The sequence below is a fragment of the Heloderma suspectum genome, chromosome 3 (assembly GCF_057233095.1).
Source record: "Heloderma suspectum isolate Gila_16-S chromosome 3, 16-S_ref, whole genome shotgun sequence".
Lineage (NCBI taxonomy): Eukaryota > Metazoa > Chordata > Lepidosauria > Squamata > Helodermatidae > Heloderma > Heloderma suspectum.
Window position 1 is genome coordinate 138,993,204 of NC_139460.1, and position 18,775 is coordinate 139,011,978.

Here is an 18,775-nt window from a genome sequence, read left to right on the forward strand (position 1 = left end):
CTCTCATAGGGGAGATGCTCCAGCCTCTTGATCATTTTAGTTGCCCTTTTTTACATCTTTTCCAGCTCTACAATATCTTTTCTTTTAGGTGTGGTGACCAGAACTGTACACCGTATTTCAAGTATGGTCGCATCATAGATTTGTATAGGGGCAATATGATACTGGTAGTTTTATTCTCAGTTCCTTTTCTAATTATACCTAACATGGAGTTTGCCTTTTTTTTACAGTGGCTGCACACTGGGTTGACATTTTCATTGAGCTGTCCACCACAACCCCAAGATCTCTTTCTTGGTCTGTCACCACAAGCTCATACCCCATGAGGTTATACTTGAAATTGGGATATTTTTCCCCAACGTGGCAAAGCAGCTCTGTGGCCTGCAGGCATACTTTTGGTCCCTCGATGTGTTGGAAATCTTAAGCAAGTAGTACTGGGATGGTCACGCTGCTGTTAAAGGCACAAGAATAGGGGGAAAGCCAACAAAATAAAAAAGAGGCTACATCCCCTCCCCTGCTCCTTCCTCAGGAAGAAAAATTTGTCAGCTCAGCCATTCAAGGTTTGAACTGCAGAGAGGTTTCCTAACTATGACTCACCAAAGTTACTAGAGGAAAGCTGCCGCCAAGCCAGGAAGTACATCCATATATTTAGAGTTGCATCCCATAGTCCTTACTCCAAGGTCTCTTCTTCTCTTGCCCTTCAAACATGCAGCTTTCTTCTGAAAAAAAAAAATGTCAGAAGCAGTAGCTCAAGATACTTTATTTAACTCTCAGTAAGTCCTTCTTCTAGGGTGGCCATGTGTCCTACATGGCAGAGACAAACCTCTGTTTGAAAACCTCCTCAATTTGAAGGGCTGTCCAGTCCACGTCCAGCATAAAGATAAAGAACCCTAAGAAGATGTTCATTAAAAGTTAGTCACCTGATCACAGACTTCACCACTATGGAAAGATGGATTGTATTTCTATTGAAATTATAGCAATTATCTCTAAATTTACATCTATATATAGATGCAAATTTGTGTCCTCTTTTGCCCTCTTTTTTGACGATATGCAAGTTGCCACCCTCCCTTCTCCTGAGTCAGAAGAACCACTGTTTCTCCCTCAAGTAGTCCCAATATTTGAAAGAGAGCCTGGTGATATCTTTGACCAGGAATGAGCGAACAGGTTGTGTCTCAAGTTTACACACATGCCAAGATTCTGTGCTGGATTCCATAAAACCAAATATGACTTTCTTCACCCAGCATGCCAAGGCACAGAAATATGGAGAGAAACTTTTAACATGTCAGCAACAAGTGGAGTAGAGTGTTTCCCATTACCACTTGAGGAAGTAGACAGGCCTCCTACAACTTGGCAGTGAAAACTAACAAAGCTCAGCTTGTAGAAAGAGCCTTTGATGTACAGACGCCTGAGGTCAGTGCACTAGATGCATTCAGAGGTGCCAATGCTGGTTTAACAAGAAGGAGTGTTCTGCCCTAACACTAAAACCTGGGCAAGAGCAGCTCACTGTCAATGTTCAAAACATGCCACTACCACAAAAATATCTGTTAGGTGAAAAGTTAAGCGATCTGGCCATTAGAAAAAGAGAGACATTAAAAAACAAATTAATACATGAACAATCATTTCCCATCCTTTGTGGTGCATAAATACAGTGTGTATGCATCCCACCTCTGGTTAATGGCCTCCTTAGACTTGTGTTGGTTGTTACACGTGCATACACACAAGTTGCGTGTTTGTGTGAACAAGGACACGTGGCAACAAGGTTCATTTCCCTCATTGTTGAATCTCCATAGCCTGTCCCATATGGGTGGGTTTAAAAGCAGAGTGTCCCTAGCATATAGTTTCCAGGTAGGTTTGTGGGCCCAAGGAGACTAGATGCAAATGAGGACAGAGCACCTGTTCCTTTAATAGCTGTGTGAAGAAGAGGAAATTTTGGCAGATGCAGATGTCATGTCATCATGATGAGCTGGAGACCCCTCTTTTGCATAACTGTTAAAGCAGAGGAGGGCAGAGAGTCTGTACCATTTGGTCTCCCTTTACATGAGACCGTGACCTCTTGGTTTATCATGCCAGAGGGATACTGGATCCATACAGGTGGCCATTTCCCAAGAGGAAACTTACAATGGTTTGAAAATGGAGCCACTGCGCAATCGTTCTTCTGACTTGCTGAAATCCAGGGAAGCACGAGAAGGGTAACATTCATCTCACCCTCAGCAGAACACTTCAGATGATCAGCTGAATGCGCTGCCATATGCAGCATAGCAAGTGCTGTTTTGATAAACTGAATGTTGAAGCTCTTTTAGTCAGAGGGCCAAACTGCATTTCAGAGAAGGTCTCAGCAGCTGCATTCCAGAGGTGGGTGGGGTTGAAGGCAAAAGGGATTGGGGCCAAAGGCAAAAGAGGTGGGGCCAAAAATGCCAGCGTATTTTAGCTCAAAGCTGTTAGTCCCAGCCTGGGTTGGCCCTGTGATTAGCCAGCCTGATGTGCCTCCTGCCTTAGAAGAGGCACCCTAACCACTCCACCATGGGGGCTCCCACACTTTGCCATATTTTCTGCCCCAGTCCCCCACAAGTGACTAAAGAGATGCCAGCTGTCCATTTGCCGCCCCCAGTTTTCAGGAGTGCTGCCTAATTGTGCCTTGTAAATGGCATACTAAAAACAAAGGACTCTAATCAAACCACACATTGGTGTTCTTTGCATTCTGAACATTCCTGGTGGCAGTAGGCCTTGAAAGAAGGGAACCAGCTCTTGGTGTTTTGCAGCATGTTTGGTCTTCTAAAAAGCAGGAGGGAACAAGTTGGCCCAAAGCCATTGCTAATGATCTACCTTGATCTCGGGGTTGGGGTCGGGAGTGCCCAAGATGTCATTTTCAGCAAAATGGGGGCCACCAGGAGGAACTTCAGCAATGCAGATTGTGATCAAAAATGTGATTCTAACGACAACGCAGTTTGTCCGGGGTGAAATGTGGCAGTCGCCACTTGCCTCTGCTCTGAACAAAATGAATTTGCCAAGCACCCTCCATGTCAAGTCATTTTCTGAAGGGCTTCCCATATTGGACTTTTAAAAAAAACACTCAGTTAAAATTGTCACCAAGATAAAGCTAGATATTGATAGGTTGATACCCTGATTTAATTTAATTCTGAGTTCAGGTTTAAACTAACTAAACTTTAATAACTGGATACATCCTATTTATCATTTTTCCCTAGATAGACAATGTAGATCAGAAGTGTGTATACTTTGTCCAAGCAGCAGAAATGAACTGCGAACCCTATGAGGAAGTGCATTCTGGAGTCCTTATTCCTCAATCACATTGCCGCCCCCCATCCCTAAGCCATATTGGATATGGGGAAGTACATTTGCATGCTAACAGCCCCCCTGATTTCCTCTTCCTGCTTCTTAAGATCTTTGCAGCACAACACCTGTTCTGTTCCTCCTATAGGGCCAGACTATTTTCATTTGATAAGGTAATAATACCACATCACTGATAACATAAGAACCCACGTTTTTATTAAATTTGTATTTAATGCCATTTCTCCATGGCATTCAGGTGGTCTGCATAGAGAAAATTATCCGGTTAACTGCTCAACAAGCCTATAAGGTAAGTTTGCTGAGAGACAGTAACTTAACCAAAGTCATCCAGTGAGTTTTAGGGCTGGGTGAGGGTTTGAACCCAAGGCCAAGGCCAACACAGTGGTATTTCCAGATGAGGCTTTTATTGTGCAATGGCACTACCTCATTCACGGAATATTATGGGGAGTCCAGATGAAGTAGCCTCAAATTTGTAGCTCTCCCACTTTTTTCCACTGCTTCTTCCATCTTTTTTCTTACCAGAAAAAAATATGTTAAGGAAGAAAAGACAGAATAGCCTTGACTCGTCAGCGCTAGGAACGTTCCATCTGGACCCACCCACTATCAACCAAATTGATATGGTTCCCCCACTTCACACTGGGGATTTCTAGTGGATTAGAACAGAGGAGAAACTTCCACAAAGCTGGGGCCTGTTCTATAAAGTACCTCAACGTGATTCATGTTTTGTCATGCATTACAGGCATTTTGCCTAAATATGTTTACTTAATTTGGTGAGGCAGAGGGGTAGGGTGGGTCCAGATTTAGTCATACTTAGAAATCAGTGGGAGTTAAGTTTGTTTGTTTGTTTGTTTGTTACATTTATATCCCATTTTTTCCTCCAAGGAGCCCAAGGTAGCGTACATAATCCTCCTATTTTATACTCACAACAACCCTCTGAGGTAGGCTAGACTGAGAGTTAGTGCTTGGCCCAATGACACACAGTGAGCCTCATAGTCGAGTGAGTTGAACCCAGGTCTCCACAGTCCCAGTTCAACACTCCAACCACTACACCACACTGTTTAACTAAAATCCCATTTATTTTCATGGGTCTACTCTAAATATGACTAAATCTGGGACCAACCTTTAAAAAGCACAACATGGATTTCCAACGCAACAATATTCAACGATTCACAAAAAATAAAAGGCAAATATTGAGAAATATTAGATTAACAAAAATTCAGTTTAGTAACTGAGGGGATAAGTTCAGAACATATCAGCTGACCTGAGTAGGGTATCCCAAGGGGTTTCAGCTACCACACTCACACTCTGGGGTCTGCCTAGGAGGTCTGCCTCACCCCTTCTCTGACAGTCTTCCACCTCAGTGTGAAAATACCTTCCTTTTTATGACCTTCAGTTTTTAGTGGCTTTATTGAAGCCTCTTTGTTTGGGTGGGTGGGGGGTTGCTGCTTATTTCTTGCTGGTTATGGGGGTTTCAGTGTTTTAGTGCATTTGGAATTTGCTTTGCTATTTTTTTTAAAAAATTGTATTTGTATATTCCTTTTTCATTAGCTGCTTTGACTGTTTTAGGAAAGGCAGGATAGAAATGCTTGGAAGGCGCAATCCTATGGACACTAGACAGTGGCTAGACAGCCATAGCATATCTTGTTTTCCAGGAACCAACCTCGGAGCCCGTGCTCCGAGGTTGGTTCCCGGAAAACCGACCTCCCCCCACTTCCGTGCTGCCTCAGAGGCAGTGCAGAACAGCCCTGTCCTCTGCGCTCGCAAGAGGAGCGTGGAGTGGCTGAAAAGGGGTGTTTCGGCCAGAAAAGGGGCTGAAAAGGGCCGCAATCGGCTGCCTAGCCGGAAATGCAGGGCAGGAGGAGCACAGAGGGAATGATCCCCTTCGTACTTCTCCTTCCCTGCATTGCATAGGTGGTCGCCTCCACGTTTGGAGGCAGCTGCCTATCTGGATAGGATTGCGCCCTAAGGGTGCAATCCTATGTATGTTTAGACAGGAAAAAGATTTCTTTCTGTTTAAACGTGCATAGGATTGCGCCTTAAAGAAATAAATAACAGTCAACGTAGTGAGCATCTATGTGGGAGGAGGCAAAATGTACCAGACAGAATCCCTCTCTCCCTGGGTCCAAATGTAATTTAAAATGGCTTGGTGCCATATTATTGGATAACTTCTGGTGCCTTTGGGACTTAACATCCCTGTGAACTGGAGATTTTCTTCATGATTGCAGTGGTGCAGTGGAGCCAGGGCTCACAGGGATGCCGTGTTGGCACTCTTTGATTTCCAGGGATGCTTACATCCGGCCCTGCTGTAATGCCAAGCATTTTTGGGTGGCTTGGTCTTGAAAGAGCAATTTGAGACCCACTAGCTTTGCAAAAGATGTGCTCCTGGTGGAGAGGAAAACTGCTAGAACTGGGTTGTTGAAATGGGTTGGGGCAGCTGCCTGAATTTTTGGCCTCTTCTTAGGGGCATAGCTATGGGGACTGTCATGATGAGCAGCTGCACTTCAAAAGTCGCCACTACACCACTCATGATTTCTATACAAGACCAGGACCTGAGAATTTGACTAGCTGGCTAGGAGTACAGTGGGTGTGGGGCAGGGGACCCGTTTGCCTTCCAGCCTCCTTGTCATTGCTCCTCCTGCCATCCCTCTAATTCCCGACTCATGCTGGGCTTGATGTTCTCTGAGGCCAGCAGAAATAGGGGACCTCTATGCACCTTCACACACACTGTAGGCCTATCACATTTTTCCCCATTGTAATGCTGATTACCGATCCATGATGACATTTTGAAGGGTGAAGTGGAATGTCAAATTGGCCCCTGTCCTTCTAATTAACATGTTGCACAGGCCTCCAGGCAGTAAAGTCCTGTCAGCCTCATTGACATAAATGGAAGCTGCATAAGCACGTTCTTATGTGTACAATCTGTCAAAGCAACCTTCCCCAGCCTGGTACTCTCCAGATGTGTCAGACTACAACTCCCATAATCCCCACTGAGCAAGGCCAATGGCCATAATGCTGGGGGATGATTGAAGCTGTAGTCCAACACATCTGGAGAGCACCAGGTTGGAGAAAGCTGTGCCAAGGTACTGGGAAATTAAGCTTGACGTATGACCAACTATCATATGTGCATGCCACATCTGTATCAATAAACATCTGCTTCTGCCTGAGTCAAAGCTTTTTTTTTTTTTGCAGAGGGGTAACTGTTGTTGTCACTGCCAAAATTAAAGGGTATCAAAACAAAATTCTCAGCTGACCTTATTTATTTTTAGTTGCTTTGGGAGAACTGCTTAGCATAATCCACTACCCACTCTCTAGTGTCCTCCCTTTTGAAAACTTAAGAAGAGACATGCTGGATCAGACCAAGGGTCCATTTCTGTCCACACAGTGGCCAACCAGCTGACTGTGGGAATCCACAAGCAAGACATGAGTGCAACACAACCCTCCGATCCAAGTTTCCCAGCAGCTGGTGTACATAGGCATACTGCCTCTGATACTGGAGGTAGCGTATAGACATCAGGGCTAGTAGCCACTGATAGCCTTATCCTCCATGAATTTGTCCAATCCCCTTTTAAAGCCCTCCAAATTGGTGGCCATGACTATGACTTGTGGGTGTGAGTTCTGTAGTGTAACTATGCACTGTGTGAAGTATTTCCTTTTATCCGTCCTGAATCTCCCACCAATCAGCCTCATGGGATGACCTCGGGTTCTAGTATTATGAGAGAGGGAGAAAAATATCTCTCTATCCACTTTCTCCACACCATGCGCAATTTTCTCTTTGCTCTCTGGATATGGGCTGGAGAGCAGAACGTGGGACACCAGATTGGAAAGTGAAGATCTTGGGTAAAGGCGTAGATGCTAAAGACTGAATGAAAAAGGAGATGGTGGCTCTGTCATCCCCCCTGGCTTTTCTCATCCCCCCCATTGACGATGCATATTTAAGTAGAAAACATGGATCCTTTGCTTTTTAACATACCTTAATCGCCACTGCCACCATCACCACCCACACTCACAATCAGGGTGCAAAGTTGTGATAAAATAATGGGTTTTTCCTTCTTGATTCACGCTTATAGACAGAACGGAAATCCCAATCCATGTGGGGGAGCAAAAGTGCACACCCTCGGGGACCAGAGCGATTCCAGGCTGATTAATCCAGCATCAGGTGGCCTGGTCCTGTGCGTACGGCCTGCAGCATTAATGGGGGAAAGTGGTGCTTTGCTCCTGGCACTGCTGGGCTGGAGACTGTCCACTAACCTGCCCAAGTGCCCACTGCTCTACTCTAGGGGGTTGTTGCTGGAGAGAGACGTTATTGTTGTACTGTAACGAGTCTGATTAACATGCTCCCTGCACTTCCCTTTAGTTTTCTGAGCTCCTAGCAACAGCAGACAAAAGAGGCAGGATTGTTCTTGGGCTCTGCAGGGACATGGGGCAGCCTTTGATCTGCCACCATTACACTCAAGACAGTTACACGCAACTAGATGGAGGCTGCTGGCACATACAGGGTGATACGCCAGCATCTGGTTTCCCACTGGATAAGTGCCCACAGAAAGCACAGTAGTGTCCTGGAAAGGTGAGGGGGATGCACTGAGCCACTCTTGCTTGAGCTAGCAAACTCCAGGGGCCTCCTCCCTCTGTCCTGATATACAAAATATATCTAGTATGTACAGTTGGTTCCTTTTCCTGTAGCCCCAGCACCACCTCTAATCGCATCCATTTAGCATCACCCCCACCCACCTTTGGCCATGCCTTTTCTTTAAAGGGAAGTGAAATAATAGTATATGTTATATGGAGAAGTACTACATAAGTGGAAATGAAGTAGTTTGATCTAATATGCCTCTGAGCATGTGCTGAGTGGCTTTCCCTTACCACTAAGCAACTGCAGCCTGTCCCACACAGAATAAAAGAGCAGGGCTTCCTTCCAGAGCACAGGAACATAGGAAGCTGCCCTATAACCAAGTCCATCTAGGCCAGGATTGTTTCCTGGGAGGGGCTGTGGTTCCCCAGGATCTTTGGCATAGGTCTTTCCCATTACCTGCCGCCCAACCCTTTTAACAGCAGGCGCCAGGGATTGAACCTGCGACCTTCTGCATGCAAAGCAGGTGCTCAACCGCTGAACGATGGTCCCTCCCCATAAGGGGCAAGGCGCCCACATGGGCACAAGACCCCTCTTTCTAGATAATAGGCGCTGTCCACATCCCAAAAGTATGGTCCAAGATGCATTTGCTGTTGTGAAACTCCTATACCCCTGTTAATCTTATGCTTGTACTCTGTATCTCACTCTACTCACTTGTTCACCACTGAAGCTGGAAAAATCAGTCCTCTCCCTCTTTGGGCGCTTCAACAGGAAACTTCTCTTCAACAGGGAGCTGGCTTCAGAGAGAGACTACTGAGCTGCAAAGCCCATTTCAGACAAGTTGATTCACCCCTTACTCCAGACTCCCCCAACCTGGTGCCCTCCAGATGTTTTAGACTACAACTACCATCATCCCTAACTGCTGGTGCTGATGGGGCTTGTAGTCCAAAACAACTGGACAATAACATATATTTTATACATGTTACAAATATAAACATTCCTATGAAAACTAGACTATGTTTAAATACTATGGCATGGATCTTAAGATAAATTAAAGGCACAGACATTTAGGGCTGGGGCATGCTGGGAGTTCTACGACTTTTGTCTGTCTAAATATGCGTAGGATTGCACATTTAAAGGCTCATTGATTTTAACAATAGAGTTATGCCCACACTTCAGGGGTGTGGAACCTCTTTCAACCTGAGGGCTGGATTCCATTTTGGAGAAACTCTCAGGGGCCCCATTTCAGGGGTTGGCAAGTCCAAAGGCAAAAGGGGCAGGGCCAAAATACCAGCATATTTTAGTTTAAAGTTCTCACTGCCAGTAACTATGCCTTAGCAGAGGCATTTCAACCTTGTAGAATGGGAGGAAACTGCACAACAGCCAGGAAACCTCGAAACAACTGGTGGTTGGGGAAAGGGGCATTGCCATCTGGGGAAACCCCTAGGACCAGTTTGGGATCCCAGGAGGGCCTAATGTGGCCTGCAGGCTTGAGGTTCTTTACCCTTGCCATACTTAAATCCCTCCCATTGAATCAATGGGATTTGAAATGACTTTGCTTGGGCAGATACCATGAGAAGACTCCCATCATTCACTACCAAGTGTAACACCATGTCCAAAAAGTCAAGGCAAGTAAACACCAGAACTGTGTAGTGTATTTAACAGAATGGAAAGTGAAGAATGAGTTTAGGTTTAATTTTAACACAAGTATATAAACAATGAAGAGTCTGGTGAAACCTTAAAGACTAACAAATGTATATAACACTTCATGCTTCTGATGAAGTGGGCTGTAGTCCACAAAAGCCTATGCCATAATACATTTGATAGGGTTGGATCCAAATATAGCCATTCTTAGAGTAGATCCACTAAAATCAATAGGACTTAAGTCAGTCATGGCTTAAGATTCAGGGAGACACGCACACTTGAAGCTCCTTTGGTTTCACTGGAAAAGTTAAACACCTGCTTTAAATCTCCCGCATTAAAATAAATGGCACTTCAAAGTACTTATGTTTGGCTGGATCATGCCCACCCCCTCTGCATTTTTTTGTTATTATAATTATCTTTTTTGATCATTATAATATGCTATGTTACGTGCTATGGTTCATGGGGTCACGAAGAATCAGACATGACTTAACGACTGAACAACAACAACAACCCCCTTCTCTGTGAGAACCAGGTGAATGTTTTATCTGGGTTTTCTGCAGCAATGTAATTTGTTTGAAAATAATGGGAACGGAAAGAGCTGACCCTAAAGGAAACTGAGTGGTTGGGGTTGACCCAGTAGAGCTCAGCTGAGCATCTCATACACCCTGTGGGAGATATAGGATGCTTGATTGGGTGGAACTTGGTCTGACCCAGCAACCTTCTGTCCATAAGCAAGAGGACCAGTTAACATAGATTCTTGTTGTTCAGTCGTTAAGTCATGTCTGACTCTTCGTGACCCCATGGACCATGGCATGCCAGGCCTTCCTGTCCTCTGCTCTTTCCCGGAGCGTGCTCAAATTCATATTCATTGCATCGGTGATGCTATCTAGCCATCTCATCCTCTGCCACCCCCTTCTCCTTTTGCCTTCAATCTTTCCCAGCATCAGGGTCTTTCCAGGGAGTTTTCTCTTCGCATTAGGGGGCCAAAATATTGGAGCTTCAGCTTCAGTATCTGTCCTTCCAATGAACACTCAGGGTTGATTTCCTTTAGGATCGACTGATTTGACCTCCTTGCAGTCCAGGGAACTCGTAAGACTCTTCTCCAGCACCACAGTTCGAAGGCATCAATTCTTCGGCACCCAGCCTTCCTTATAGTCCAGCTCTCACAGCCATACATTGCTACTGGGAAAACCATAGCTTTGATTATATGAATCTTTGTTGGCAAGGTGATGTCTCTGCTTCTTACTATGCTGTCTAGGTTTGCCATAGCTTTCCTCCCAAGGAGCAAGCGTCTTTTAATTTCATGGCTACAGTCACCGTCTGCGGTGATCTTGGAGCCCAAGAAAATAAAATCTGTCACTGCTTCCATTTCTTCCCCTTCTAGATGCCAGGAAGTGATGGGGCCAGATGCCATGATCTTAGTTTTTTTAATGTTGAGTTTCAAACCAGCTTTTGCACTCTCCACTTTCACCCTCAACAAGAGGCTCTTTAGATTCTCTTCACTTTCTGCCATTAGGGTGGTATCATCTGCGTATCTAAGGTTGTTGATAATTCTGCCAGCAATCTTAATTCCGACCTGTGATTCATCCAACCCGGTGTTTCTCATGATGTACTCTGCATATAAGTTAAATAAGCAGGGCGACAGTATGCAGCCTTGTTGTACTCCTTTCCCAGTTTTGAACTAGTCAGTTGTTCCATGTCTGGTTCTTACTGTTGCTTCTTGACCCTCGTACAGGTTTCTCAGGAGACAGGTAAGGTGGTCTGGTACTCCCATCTCTTTCAGAATTTGCCACAGTTTGTTGTGATCCACACAATCAAAGGCTTTTGCGTAGTCAATGAAGCAGAAATACACATTTTTCTGGAATTCTCTTGCTTTCTCCATGATCCAGCGAATGTTGGCGATTTGATCTCTAGTTCCTCTGCCTCTTCGAAACCCCGCTTGTACTTCTGGTAGTTCTCGGTTCACATGCTGCTGAAGCCTAGCTTGTAGGATTTTGAGCATAACCTTGCTGGCATGTGAAATGAGTGCAATTGTACGGTAGCTTGAACACTCTTTGGTGTTGCCCTTCTTTGGAATTGGAACATAAACTGACCTTTTCCAGTCTTGTGGCCACTGTTGAGTGTTCCAAATTTGTTGGCATATTGAGTGCAGCACTTTAACAGCATCATCTTTTAGGATTTTAAATAGCTCAGCTGGAATACTGTCATCTCCGCTAGCTTTGTTGTTACTAATGCTTCCTAAGGCCCGCTTGATTTCATTCTCTAGGATGTCTGGCTCAAGTTCAGTGAGCGCACTATCATGGCTATCAGGGACATTAAGGTCTTTCCTGTATAGTTCTTCTGTGTATTCTTTCCACCTCTTCTTAAACTCATCTGCTTCTGTTAGGTCCCTGCCTTCTTTGTCCTTTATCATGCCCGTCTTTGCACAAAACGTTCCCTTGAGATCTCCGATTTACTTGAAAAAATCTCTAGTCTTTCCCATTCTATTGTTTTCCTCAATTTCTTTGCATTGTTCATTTAAGAAGGCCTTCTTACTTTCCTTTCTATTCTCTGGAACTCTGCATTCAGTTGGGTATATCTTCCCCTTTCTCCCTTGCTTTTCACTTCCCTTCTTTCCTCAGTGACTTGTAAAGCCTCATCAGACAGCCACTTGGCTTTCTTGCATTTCTTTTTCTTTGGGATGAATTTCATTGCTGCCTCCTGAACAATGTAACGGACCTCCATCCATAGTTCCTCAGGCACTCTATCAGGTCTAATCACTTAAATCTATTTTTCACTTCCACTGTATATTCATAAGGGATATGATTTAGGTCCTGAATGGTTTAGTGGTTTTCCCTACTTTCTTCAATTTAAGTTGAAATTTTGCAAGAAGAAGCTCATGATCTGAGCCACAGTCAGCTCCAGGTCTTGTTTTGACTGACTGTATAGAGCTTTCTCCATCTTTGGCTGCAAAGGACATAATCAATCTGATTTCGATATTGACCATCTGGTGATGTCCATGTGTAGAGTTGCCTCTTGTGCTGTTGGAAAAGAGTGTTTGTTATGATCAGCGTGTTCTCTTGGCAAAAATCTATTAGCCTTTGTCCTGCTTCATTTTGTACACCAAGGCCATGCTTGCCTGTTATCCTGGTGATTTCTTGACTTCCTGCTTTAGCATTCCAATCCCCTATGATGAAGATGACATCTTTTTTTGGTGTTAATTCTAGAAGGTGTTGTAGGTCTTCATAGAACTGATCAACCTCAGCTTCGTCGGCCTCAGTGGTTGGGACATAGACTTGAATTACTGTGATGTTGAATGGTTTGCCTTGGATTCATACTGAGATCATTCTATCGTTTTTAAGATTGTACCCCAGTACTGCTTTCCCCACCCTTTTGTTGACTATGAGTGCTACTCCATTTCTTCTAAGGGATTCTTGCCCACAGTAGTAGATATAATGGTCACCTGAATTAAATTCGCCCATGCTTGTCCATTTTAGTTCACTGATTCCCAAGATGTCGATGTTCAATCTTGCCATCTCATGTTTGACCACCTCCAGCTTACCCTGATTCATTGATCTTACATTCCAGGTTCCTAAACAATATTGTTCTTTACAGCATCGGATTTTCTTTTCACCACTAGACACAACCACAGCTGAGTGTCCTTTCGGCTTTGGCCCAGCCGCTTCACTCTTTCTGGCGCTACTTGGAAATTGCCTCTGCTCTTCCCCAGTAGTATATTGGACACCTTCTGACCTGAGGGGCTCATCTTCCGGCATCATATCTTTTAGCCTTGTGATATGTTCCATGGGGTTTCCTTGGCAAGAATACTGGAGTGGGTTGCCATTTCCTTCTCCAGTGGACCACATTTTGTCAGAACTCTCTGCCATGACCTGTCCATCTTGGGGGGCCCTGCCCGGCATAGCTTATGGCTTCACTGAGTTACACAAGCCCCTTCACCACAACAAGGCAGGGATCCATAAAGGGGTAACATAGATTAGGTATACTTTAACTGTTAAAGAAATCCTGAATGTGATTTTCAGTGTGTACATTTATTTATTTATTTATTAAATTTATTAATCGCCCATCTGACTGGTCACCCAGCCACTCTGGACGATGTACAACCCCCATAAAACAATTTAAAACAATAAAATTTTACCATAATTTTTTTTTTTTAAAATACCCTAACCCACCCCAAATGCCTGCCTGAACAACCACGTTTTTAATGCACGACGGAAGCTCATTAAATACATTGAAAATGTGTTGGTGGATCACAAGGAATCTAGTTTTTAAAACGGCAAGGAGTGGGCCATTTAAGACCAGTCAACCTACCCCTGCTGTAGGATAACAATGACTAATACTTTGGTTGAGATCCTAAAGCTGCTTAAGCTCTTGCAGACACTTATAGTAGTCCAGTGGCATTTTGGATGTTCCTCCCCTTAGAACTGCTGATCCCTGTGTCATATCACAAACTCAGTTTCAAAAGCAGCTGCTGTTCAAGACAACGGGTTGGCTCCAGACTACCAGAGCAATCCCATACATGTCTACTGAGAAGCAAGTCCCATTGAATTCCACTGGACTTACTCCAGGTAAGTGCCTATAGAATTGCAGCCTAGCAGCACAATCCTATTCATCAGCTTTCCTGAACTTGGGGCCTTCCAAATGTTTTGGACTACAACTCCCACCATTCCTGGCCATTTGGCATGCTGGCTGGGGCTGATGGAAGCTGAAGTCCAAAACATCTGGAGGGCACCAAGTTGGGGAGGGCTGGAATACATATCTGCTCAGAAGGAAGTCTCATTGAGTCCAGTGGGGCTTACTCCCATTGGATTGCAGCCTATTTTAATCAAACTTAGTTTTCAGTGAAATCAATGGCATAAATTAGTCTTCATTCAATTCCGTTGAGAATAGTTCTGAATACTCAGAGCTGTATATAGTCCTTACTGAATATTCAAACCGGATACACACACACACATGCAGTATATATTGTAATCCTTATAACAATCCTGTAAGGTAGACTAGCATTACTATCCCATGTTACAGCTTGAGGGGGCCTGATAATTGTATAATCAGTAGAGGCTGGTGACTCCGATTTTGGTGGGGCCTTAAATCCACTCTGAGCTCCAGCCAGAACTCTAAAAGAGCTATCCAGGGTGCTGAACTTAGCGTGGGGAAAGGATTCAGCACCTTGGATAGATCCTTTAGCGGTCTAGCTGTTTCTGACTGAAACCGATAATGGATTTACAGCCCCACCGAAATCAGAGCCACCAGCCTCCACTGTGTATAATAGATTTGGATAGCAGTGATAATCATTGATTTGAATCAAGGACCTCCTGGTTTATACCTCCACCGCTATCCTTCTTTGCTATGTGTATAGAACCCAGCACACTGAACAGCACTTCTTAAATCTTATTAGTATCTTTTGGTCTTGCGTTTCTCTCCGTCTGACTTCCTGCAGTCCACTCCACCCAGTTTCGGGGGGAAAACAACAACAACAACAACAAATCTTGGGTGCAAAGAGATGCAGGACATTTTCGCAGGTAAAGTTTAAAATTACTTTCCTTCCTATAGGTTTGTAATTCCAACGCAAAATCTGCTCTCCCTTTCTTTCCTACTGTTTAACAACACTCATACGTCGCGGGGGGTAAGTCAAAGACACGTCTTCCCATCTAGCGTGCAAACCTCAACCCGGCAGCCAAACCGTTATAAATAAATCCCAGAATTTCGTCTGAATTACTACTTCGGGCATCGAGGTAACTGGAGCGCACCAAATCGTAGTGAAGGGAGCTATTTTCGAGGTCCGTCTCCAAAGTATGCGTGCAACCGGTTAAGTGAAGGTGTAAGACCTTCGTGGGGAGGGGGCAGGGGGCAGGTGTGTAATCGCCTCCTGACTGACCCATATCTCCCGTGACGCCTCTTGGAAGTTCATCGACAGATAGTCCTCTTTCCTGTAACCGACTCCCACTTTTATTTATCGCGTCGCTGGTTCTTTTAGAAATAAGGGCCGAAGAAGAAAGAGGCCGGGTGGCCAGCGTATCAGCCGCCCACCGGTTCCAGCCGCACAATGGATAGGAAACAAATGGTGTGCACATTTCAGCTGGTTTGCTTTTCCTGCGATCCCCAAGGAATGCCACGAGGGCTGAAGCCACTGTGAACAATCTAGCCAAAGTGGAGGACTTTTAAGTCCCATTGATCTGAATGGGAGAGTTCGCAAGGACTTTTCTCTCTACCTTGAAATCTTCAAGGTGCTTTGCCGTTGTTGGATCCCGTCCATTTTAAAATACATTTCTCCTTTGGGAGGGAGAGAAAGCCAGAACAGCGGAACCTAAGAAAGGTTTCCCAATGCAAAGATATATAAACGCTGGCTTATAGTTTGAAAATAATTTGAGAATTAAGGCTGCAGTTCAGATCTATAACTCTGAAGTTTCTGAAGCGTACCCTTAATTTATTTTCAAAATAAAGGCCAGCGTTTTGGGACATGATAGGAAATATATAGCAAGGAGGGAGCGGGGGGTGGGGGGGAAAGAGAACCGTTTCCCCAGACAAGTAACACACCCCTGCCTGTGATTATTTGAAGGGCAGGCATTTACACATAGAAATGAGAGTTAAATCATAAACCGGAAATTTAAAATAAGTTTGCCACCCTAAGGATGCTGACTTGAAAGCTAACCGAATTAAATCCATAGGACTTCAGAGGAAATATATTTAGGATGAGACCGTTAAAGTGAAATATACCTTTAATTCTCTTTCAAAATTTAAGATGGGGGACGCAGGTAATCCCCCCCCCCATCTGCTTCTGCCACTGAGGTGGGAACGCGAAATTATTGTTAAGGCTCGACAGGGATGCTAAGGCTCGACAGCAGATGGAGGTTTTTTTCCTTTTTTTTTTAAACCCTCCTCCCTGGAATTTCATAATAAAAATTGGGGGTGGGGGAAAAGGTTTACCCCACCCTCCCGGAGAGGTGCAGTCCCGATCCTAATTAGGGCCTCGCGTGCTTACTCGAAAGCGTAAGTAAAACTATCACGGATAACTACTATGTGTGTAATTCGACGATCGTTTAGTTTGTCCCTAAAAGTCTGGGGACACGTGAGAAGAGATTTCGTTCTATTGGCCTGTAAAATGAATGAATAAGGTAAAGTTCAGCGTTTTGAAGTCTCATCGATTTCAGTGAATAAGGCTGCAATCCTATACCCATTTATCTGGAAGTGATCCCCATTGAACCCAATGGGGCTTATTTCTGAATAGACTGGTTTAGAACTGCGCTATAAACGGGATTACGGGTTTGTGGCCCCTTAGGGACTAACACGCAATCCTAAACATGTTTCTTCGGAAGTAAATCCCACATTGTTCAACGGGGCTTACTCCCAGGTAAGCGTGCATAGTAGGATCGCTGCCTTAAACGCGCTCACATAGGGCTGGATCGCTCCCATAGTTCTTAACGACTCATTTCAGCCGATTTGTTTGGCTTCCTTAGACCTTGCCACAGTTAGAACTCCCTTAGAGGCCCACAGATCAAACGAACGTGTCCACTTGAGAAAGGCGGAAAAGGTCGATCGTGAACGATGATCCAGTGAGTTGCGGGGGGTGTGGGGCGGCTTTGGGCACTGAGCAGCAGAACGGACAAAAAAGTTCACCTTGACCTTTCTAGACTGCGCTTGTTCTTTGATGTAAGAAGGAATTTTAACAATGCAGTCCTATACGGGTCGGCTTGGAAGTAAGTCCCATTGAGTTAAGTGGGGCTTACTTCCAGGAAAGTGGGTATAGGATTGCAGCCTAAACGCTGAGGTTACTTAAACAGCATCTTCCACGGTTAGCATCCAAAACGGTAACGTAATAATTCTCAACTAGCGGAACTACGTACTAGCGCTAAGTGGCAAGACCAGGGCAAGGAATCGGAGAACAAGTGTATTCAAGATTTAATTTAACTTTAATTTTATAAGCATTTACAACATCAGTACAATCCACTTTAAAAACAAAACACTGTTACACCCCTCCCAATGCGCGCGATCCCGTCGCCTTTGTTATATTCCTCATCACTCTTGCTCATATCCTTTTTTTAAAAAAAGATATTATTAATACAATAGTAAAAAAAAAAAAAATCCGCCTCAGGCGTCTTCCCTTTTGTTACATCCCCAAATCCGTGTGAGGGAAAGGGGATATAATCAGTCACTTTCAAGGGCGGGGTTACCACCACCACCCTCCCGGGACTCCTATACCTTTAACTGTCCTACAGCTGTCTGTATACAAACAGAAGTTGAGAAGTTGCGACTTTCCCTCGCTACAAGATGCAGTCAGTGATGGAGAAAGTGGAATTTTGTGAAAAGCACAGGAGCCCTACTGGGGTGGGGTGGCTGCAACCCCGACGTCTATCTTTGCACCTTTCGAATTACTTTCTATACCTGCGATCCTGAGGATACAGACTTAGAATTACAAGGCCCATTAAAAATGTATAAGACTTTCTTCCAGGTAAACGTGGTTTCCATTAATGCGAAAGGAAAATCTTTCTTAATGATCCCTTGGTACCGACCCCTCTGGCTATTTAAGAACATTTACAATGGAGTCCTATACGTGTCTACTCAGAAGTAATTCCCACTAAGTTCAGCACGGCTTACTCCCAGGTAAGCCGGTGATTTCACCCAACTCTTAATTTGATTAAACAGGTTTCAGCAAAATGTTTTACTAGGGAATATGTTTATTTCCCCGTTTTCGCAGGTGTCGAAATAAAAGAAACGATTGGGAGGAGACGCTTGTCTGCCCGTCTTCCTCTCTCTTGTGCATTCCCGACTTCTGGAAGCTCATTAGTAGTCCATCGTTATAATTAAAATTTATTTATTTGATTTGTACCCCTCCTTTATACCAAAAAATGACACTCAAGGCAGTTTTCAGGCACGATTAAAACTGATTAAGACAATAAAATACAATAAAACATAACACTTAACAGAATAAAAAATAAAAATAACATCCCACCCAATATGCAAATATGCAGTATGCAAATAAATAAATAAACCATGCAACTTAATCCTATAATGTTTTGTTTCACCAACTGGATTCCTTGTGTCCTATTAATTTCAGTGGGAGGGCTACGTTTGTGCTGGACTCCTTCCCCTAGAAATCAAAGAGTCTATAGAAAGGGCTTAAATTGGCTAAATCGTGTTCTCTCCCCCCTCTTTTAATATTTCTCTTGGTGTTTTGTTTTTTTAATTATTTGAAATTCCATTATTTAGTAAAGAACTTGGAAGGAACGAAGGTATAGGAACTTTTCATCCCATCCAGAAACTCTGACCACT

At 44.2% G+C, this 18,775-nt stretch overlaps 1 protein-coding gene across 3 annotated transcripts in view; it reads right to left on the reverse strand.

The window, feature by feature from the left end:
• Positions 1-18,775, reverse strand: part of CLYBL (citramalyl-CoA lyase) — a 344,460-nt gene that overhangs the window by 41,308 nt on the left and 284,377 nt on the right. For all 3 annotated transcript variants that reach the window (XM_084844690.1, XM_084844691.1, XM_084844689.1), the window contains exon 8: positions 592-713. In XM_084844690.1, coding sequence (XP_084700816.1) covers positions 600-713 — 114 coding nt within the window. In that variant the 3' untranslated portion in view covers positions 592-599. The remainder of the gene's footprint in view (positions 1-591; positions 714-18,775) is intronic.